The sequence below is a fragment of the Halyomorpha halys genome, unplaced genomic scaffold (genome assembly GCF_000696795.3).
Source record: "Halyomorpha halys isolate HHAL.00 unplaced genomic scaffold, Hhal_1.1 Scaffold299.1, whole genome shotgun sequence".
In the NCBI taxonomy this organism is placed as follows: Eukaryota; Metazoa; Arthropoda; class Insecta; order Hemiptera; family Pentatomidae; genus Halyomorpha; species Halyomorpha halys.
The window spans coordinates 1,007,209-1,015,380 of record NW_027107963.1 but is presented as its reverse complement, the minus strand read 5'-3'; the positions used below and the strand labels follow the sequence as shown (position 1 = coordinate 1,015,380).

At 28.1% G+C, this 8,172-nt stretch overlaps 1 protein-coding gene across 4 annotated transcripts in view; it reads right to left on the bottom strand.

Annotated features, from left to right (window-relative positions):
- The window catches only part of Mekk1 (mitogen-activated protein kinase kinase kinase 4), a 34,966-nt gene that overhangs the window by 8,709 nt on the left and 18,085 nt on the right, over positions 1-8,172 (bottom strand). For all 4 annotated transcript variants that reach the window (XM_014420966.3, XM_024360785.2, XM_014420967.3 and 1 more), the window contains exons 16-24: positions 7,223-7,391; positions 5,512-5,664; positions 4,927-5,136; positions 4,455-4,630; positions 2,283-2,329; positions 1,142-1,318; positions 851-1,038; positions 602-770; positions 385-507 (exon numbers count right to left, since the gene is read on the bottom strand). In XM_014420966.3, the coding sequence (XP_014276452.1) occupies positions 385-507; positions 602-770; positions 851-1,038; positions 1,142-1,318; positions 2,283-2,329; positions 4,455-4,630; positions 4,927-5,136; positions 5,512-5,664; positions 7,223-7,391 (1,412 nt within the window). The remainder of the gene's footprint in view (positions 1-384; positions 508-601; positions 771-850; positions 1,039-1,141; positions 1,319-2,282; positions 2,330-4,454; positions 4,631-4,926; positions 5,137-5,511; positions 5,665-7,222; positions 7,392-8,172) is intronic.

Here is an 8,172-nt window from a genome sequence, read left to right as displayed (position 1 = left end):
TTTTATTTTAGTATGTATGAGATCATTTATCAATATTACCTATTGCCCACAACTGTGTGGCAGATTGTAATATCTATCAATAAATAAATCTATCAATAGCTACTACATGATTATGAAATGCAAATACTAATTTAAAAAATTGATTCCTTAGCTCAAAATATAAATAAATAAATAACAAAATAAAGGAATATTGAAATTTTAACAGAGCAACAATGATATTGTATAAGACCAGTGGTTAATCCTTTATAAAAATGCTATCAATTCTGAAATCAAATCAGTACTTTCCACAAATTCCAAAACCAAATTAATGTACACAACTGTAATATGCTTAAGACAATATTTGTACATAATATTGATATTAAAAAAAAAAAATTAATTAATAACCTTGAGTTCCGACAAAACCTTTGAGTTCTCCAGGAGCTGTAGTATGTGCCCTTATTTTAACTGCGGATCCAAAATCACCCAACTTTAAGCAATTACCCTCAGATGTAAGAAATATGTTAGCAGCTATAACAAACAATTAAGATTATCAATTACTACAATAAAAAATTATGATTCAAAAAAGAATGATGGTAAAATATAAAGTAGAGGGGAAAGTTACGTTTTATATCCCTGTGAACTATGCTGTTTTCATGAAGAACAGAAATGGCATTGACCAATTGCTTTGTATAGCGTCGAACTATGCCTTCAGGTAAACCATTTTCAGTTCCCATGATAAAACTCTCCAAAGCACCTTCTGGGCAGAGCTCCATAAATATCAGAAGCTCTTCCTTTAACAAAAAATATAGTTAAACTCATGATAGATATTATTACTTTTTTATTATAAAATTTTTAAGACCTGTTCACTTACTCTGTGTATTTCTGCACCATAATACCTAACCAAGTTTTCATGTTGGATCCCCTCAAATATTTTCATTTCGAGAGCAACATTTCTTATAGTTTTGGCATCGTTTGGAGAGAGAGAAATTTCTTTCATTGCCATTAATTCTCCTGTTTCATTGTTCACAGCAGTGTATACCTTGCCAAAACGTCCCTGCCCTAGTAAATAAAAATAAAATTATGATTTATAAGTAAATAAGATAGAATTAGATAAACTTATTTGTTTATACTTAATTTTATTGACAAGGAATATTAGACTTACCAATTTTTATACCCCTTTGCCATGAAAACGTGACAGCCTTTGGTTTTATTATATTTCTATCGTAGTGAGGTTGAGATGTAATCACAGTACCAATACGTTCTTCGCTCCGTAGTTTTTCATCAATTTTATTATTCAAAACTTTAACTGCCTTGATCACTCTCTCTTGATGTGACATGTCTAAAACATAAAATCATAGTTAGATTGTTGCTTGAAGGAATTCTATAAGATTATATCACATGAAACAGCAAGGAATCTCTTGATTAAAATTTTTCAAACCAAGGATAAACAATTTTTTTTTTATTAAAGTTGGTTTATTTATGAATCAGTTTTAAGTTTTGAAATTCTTAAACAGTATAAAGGTGAAATTTAGACTCATGTTGAATGTCGGCAGAATTTTAAATTATAAAATAATCCACCAAATCATTCAAAACACAAGTAGTGGTAGAATCCATATTGAATAAATAAAACATATTCACTTTTATTAATCTGATATACATCACAGTTGTGTTTACAATTATTAAAATAATAAATGCATTAACATCAAAGTATTTATGTAAAAAAATTTTATTTGTTTGCTAAATGTATATATATGGAAATAATTACGTAATATATTTTATTTCCATATAAAATTTATTCATCTTCTAGGTAGAAAGATCTTGCAAAATCTAAATTTTAAACAAAATGGTTGAATCATCTTGTTTTATGCCCGGCACACCCATATGATGATAAAAACAACCTTTTAAAAATTTTATTTTATTTTATTTTATCGTGTTGAGTCCCCTAAAGGTTATAAATCAAGGTTGTAATATGTCGAGAATTTACTGACTCTTTATTTAATATAATTAAAATAGTAATGATAAACGAAAACCAAACAAGCAAAAAATTATGATTTTAGAGAAGTAAAAAAAATATTCTGTTTTTCTATTTTATGATTAAATTATGTCATTCTTCAACATTTCAATAGATTATGAAACTATACTTGTTTTCAAAAATCCATAATAGTTAATTTGTCTCATATTTTTAATCAACACTCTTTAATAATACCACATCCCTCCATCCTAACATTTCAAATACATCTAAACAACTAAAAATGAAAACAATTACATTGGTATTGATAATGAAAAATTAATTGATGACTTACAATTGTTAGGAAATGGTTGAGCAGTGAATTTCACATCCTGAATGGCTCTAGAGAAACAAAAAATTAAATAAAAGTTAAGCATGAAAATATTGAAGTAAAAATGACAAAATAAAGAAGTAATATAAAAAAAGTACATAAGCCAGAAGGGAGTAGGTAAAGTAAATAGTAGTAGTAGTAAAATTAAAAATAATAAGGAATGATAAGCAGAAGTAAATAGTGTACATAATAAAAGAAAGTGAGAACACAAGCAGTCAAGTCTCTCAGATTATTTTAATTTTCTTCCTACTCATCACCATACTAGAGTTCTACAACATCAGGAAAGAAAGGTCATGGTATAAAGCAAGAAACACGCAAATATGAGGAAAAGATGGTAAACTGACAGCATCCAAAGAAAAGATACTAAACATCTGGAAAGAGTATTTCCAGGAACTTCTGAATCAAGGAGAGCCAATGAACAACAAGGACATGGATCATCCTGAGGACCTCGAACCCACAAGTTGAAATAGCGACTGATAGACTTAAAAGAAGGAAAGTCCCATAATTGCCTGCAATCGGAGCTGCTCAAAGATGGTGGAAAACCTCTAAGAGCCAAGCTATTAAAACTAATTCAGAAAATATGGGAAGAGGATAGGATACCAGAGGCCTGGAACTACTATTCTATCCTAAAGAAGGGCTCCAGGTATGAGAGCAGTAATTACAGAAGCATAGCACTCCTTCTGGTGATCTACAAGATAATGACTAATGCCCTGATAAATTGGATATCTCGGTATTACAAGAATATAATCAATTACAACCACCAAGTAGGGATCAGGAGAGGAAAGAGCACACTAGACCAGATCTTCATTCTACAACAGATACTCGAAAAAAGGATGGGAAGTAAATCAGGATGTACACGTTATTTGTCGATTTCAAAGCAGCTCAAAAGGTGAACAATGTCATGATAAAGCCAGCTCTGTTATACGGCTGCGAGACTTGGGTTCTGACGGGTAACCTAGAAAGTGGAGTAGAGCGATTTGAAAAGAAAGTACTCCATACAATTACAGAAGCGATCTCTTCTCACTTCAATTCTTTTCTTATTCACTTTTTCATCTTTTATGACCAATCTTCTGGTTATAAAGAATATAATATCATTTATTCACTGATATTTTGGTGGCGATTCTCCATCCTCAGGATGTTCCTTTATTTTTATTTAAATTTAATACGTGTATCCTCATTAATAAACCCCTTACCTTTAATTAAGTATATTCAAAATAATTTTTTTGTCCTTACTTAAAATACTATATCATATTTTGTACACTAATTTAAAGAAGTATCAGTTATATATTGGCCACCCAATGTCACAAAGTATGATTATGATGAAAAAATTTGAGTAACTGGATAATATTTGGGCATTTTTTTCTTCTTAAAATTTATTCTGAATAAAATTTTGTTTGCGATAATTTACGTCAGAAAGAAATATAAAAGCTACTTTGCAGAAAAATGACTATATTTTCATTTTATATGTATTTACAATAATTATGTATTTACTACAATTATGTATGTACTTTAAATAAATGGTTTTTGGCGCTATCTTTTCTTTTCCACTGATCATCTCTCTGACTCGATGTATCATCAAGATACAACTTTGAATTATAGATCATTACAAAGAGACCATTTTCCCTCACTTACAGTATGCAACCCCAATTTTTAGTTTTCAAGATATTTTATTTGAAATATTCAAAAACTCATTATTATCCAATTTTTTTATGCTTAAAAGATACAATTATGAATTATATATTATACTGAATAGCTCATTAAAAAGAGAAACTATAAAATTCCCTCTTATAGCTTAAGGCAGAAAATATCTGTTCTGTAATAATAATTAGAATATAACAGCGATTTCCAATATCAATTCTCCCAGGAAGTTTGTTATTTAATGTAATAGGAGAGTAGAAGCTTTATGGAGCCCACTCAATTGGACCGATATTTTGGGGATTGTTGAGCTACTGTAATTTCCTGCTCTCCTATTACAATATAAAAATGTTCCTGCTAAAATTGACCAGCATTGCCTACCCCCTAACCACTTCCTTTTCATCCCTCGGGTCATGAAATAAATTTACTACCGTATAATTTTGTTTTTTTTTTAGTTCAAGAACATGAGTAAAGAAGCTTCACATCAAAAATTATACTTACTGATTCAATGCTTGATTTACATCAATCACTGGGGAAAAACTATTATTCCTGGAGTGATTTGCAGAAGGTGAAGGCGAAGCTGAGGAAGACCGCATAGATACACTTGATATTGAAGGATTTAAAACTGCACCCCCTTTTATATAGGCTAAACATTCTTCAATTTCATTTCTGAAATCCTGAAATAATTTTCCATTACAATTAAAGCATTAGAAGTAACTAGTTAATTTTTCAATCTATTTCTCAAGGGTGCCAGTAAGAGACTGGTAGTACAACTCACAGCTATACATCGCTATGGGTTTTATGATTTAGTATGTAGTGTACTTAATTTTATTTATTTGTTTTTTCATGTATAATATCATAACTATAGTTTCTTACCTAAATATAAATCTATACACATAATCATTTATGTAATAAAATTTAATAGAAACTTATGAACTATACAACAAAATTAAATTAAAAAGGATTTAATTACTTCAAATTCACTATCTGTAAGATGAATGGTGTATTTAGGACTGGAAATGTAGACCAAAAATTCTATTCCATAACTAGCCCATCTAGGACGTACACCTCTGCCTCTTTCGCAATATGCTTTCACGAAATGAAACCAATTACGACAAAATTCAAACATGTCTCTCGCAACTTCCTTTTTATTGGTTATCACTCTCCACACTTCTTTATAGTACTAAAGAAAAAAAAAAAAAGAAAAGTTAATTGTCAATATGAATGAATCTGTTCAAAAAATATTCCTTCCATTCCTTCGATTTTAACAAACCATTCAGCAAATAAAAAAAATAACAAAAAAACTTATTCCCAAATTTTAAATTTATCAAAACACTGATAGCTCATATCCACTACTGGACTTATTTACATATAATAATGCAAACTTTATAACTCATAAGCTTACAAATTCCTAAAAATGATAGATTAAATAATACTTCAAATATTAAAACTGCATTTTTAAATATTATTTTTTTCAATAAATAAACATTATTTACTTTAAAAAAAACAAAACATAATTTTGTTTAAAAAGAATGCTATAATGTAACATTAGACATACCTCAAAAATGCATTTATATAACTGATGAAGGACCCCTCTACATGCTGAATTAAGTGCCAAATTTTCTGCATCATTAGAAAAAGACCTAAAAAGTCTATCTTCTACAATCAAAATCTCTTTCTTCATGAAATGATATAGTTGAAGAGCATTTTCCTGAAAAATAAATAATTCTAAATGTACTAAAAAAAAAAAAATCACTAACTGATATGTTACCATTTATTATTTGATCTAGTTTCCAATTAATGACTCAAGTTATTTTGTTCTTTATTAATGATAATATAGACCATAGCAAACATAAAAGGGATAAAATTAAAACTAGTAGTAAACAATTTTTTTGTGAAAAAAAGAAGAAAAATAATTTGAATAGGGGTGTTCAGTATTCTGGTATTCAGGCCAAAATATACCATTATTTTCAGGATTTAAAATACCACCAAGATGTTACCTGACCTTATTCAATATATGTACTAAATCAGATAGAATATTGTTACTTTAATTCCTAATTCTAGTTATTGTGAGTTCAAAACATTTATATGTTATGTTATATAGATGTATTTTATGTTATTTGTGATTCTAGTGGTTTTGTTTCTATTGCTTTTTGGATATTTCGATGTTTTAATCTTTAGGGCTTGAAAATGGCTAACACTGCTTTTGTTGGGATTATTAAGAGCTTTAATTTAGAGGCATGTTTTTTTTTTTTTTTTTTTAGCACAAGCTTAGTCAACCTTCATCAAACCAGGGTTTATGCTCTTTACTTTCTTATGTTCTGACAAAAATTACATACCTCATTAATACTATCCCTGATTTGTCCTCATAACATAACAATAACTTTGTGATTCTCATCTGAAGATTTTTACACTTCAAACCTATTCCCAACTTTTAGTAAAAACTATTTCTTATTAGTAAGTGTTAAATTTATTAAAATAAACGTTTTAGAAATAAAAACTATTTTCTTATCTCTTGTTTGTATTAAGTTTTTCCAATGTTTCGGAATTACTATATCATAATCCACATTCTGCTCTGTGATAAGATTTCATGATTCTGTACCAAGACGAATCGATTTAATTTCGGGATTGTGAATGTTTTTCGGTATTGTCCATGTTTTTATTTTTAACTTAGGAAAATCCTTATTGATATAGTGCATTAAAACAAATAATGAAGGGATAGAATTTTAGCCATATTTAAATACCGATGAGAAATTAAAAGTTTCTGATTAACACACTGATCAACTCGCAGCGTTACAAAAAATTAGACCAAAGATGATGATAACGATGACAGCAGAGATATTAACTGAAAAACCACCAATAAAACATACAATAAGTGTACTCTGAATTCTGTGATGCAATATAAGATTAATTTCAAATACCCATGAAAAAGTTTTTAACCTTCTGAATTAAATATAACACTACTTCAAAACAACTTGGATAATATATAGAAAAAAAAGCTAAGTATGTACATTATTAGTACATAGTTTAAGTATATATGTATGTAAACAATTTGAATATAAAATTCACTAATAAAATAACTCATTATAAAAATTGATTAAAATTAATCAATTGTTTTTCCTATTCAGAACGTACATAAGCATGCCAGTGACTGATTTTTTTGTGAATCCCCAATTTTGTTCAAGGAATCTTTCTGTTCGATACACTAAGATTCAAATGTAATTTAAACAAAAAAATATGAAATCTAAATTATTAAAAAAAAAACTTACTCTCATTTCAACTAAGGAATCAATTACATCCTCACAATTAAATCTGTGATTGCTTTCAATGTATCTTACTATCGTTTTAGTTAAGATTATTACACTGATAACTTTGTCACGGACGGTCATAATCAAGCATTGAAGGCCTCGACAGAGCTGAAGATCTTTGTAAAAAGTACTAGAAAATTAGAAAAAAATAAATCAGATCTTTACAAAACATATTCACTTATAAACATAACACTATCAATAGGGAATTATTAAAACTTCATGTAAGTAAATTATTAATCAACAACCTTATTAGAGATGTTGGTTAAAGTGATAATCGAAATGAAACACAAAACAGTCCAAAAATATGTTATTTGCAATGTTGAAGTTTCAGACCACTTACAATGCTTTCTTCAGTGTTACAAGAAAAATTATAAGAATCATAATAAAAAGTAAATCAAGGGGGTACGTTTAACAGAAATAAATATTGAAAATAAGAAATTAAATATTTTAAAAAATTGAATTGAATTCACAAATATACCTTTACATAAGTGCATGGTATAACGTTATTGATATATAGTAAAAAGTTAATATACACATATAGTTAATATAAGTAAAAGTTAAATATTGTATAAAATTAACTACTTAAAAAAGGGTAATATGAAAATATTAAGGATTACAAAAAATAAATTAATTAATGAAAAGGCGATGAAGATGTAAAGCAAAAAGGTATGGTGTTAAAGCCTGAGGGAGTAAGATTCTCACAATAAGTTTGTATTTTGTTTCTGTAGCCCTGAGGAACGTTTATAAATTGGGCTGAAATATCAACAGTATATTAAATATTTTTACAATTCTGTTAGATTGCCAATTCTTCATTTTGCCCGACCATTGTCTAATTAGATTATTATAGTAAATTTATTGTTGTTTTTATTATCTAAATAGATGCAAACAAATTTTCATCATTCTAAATAATT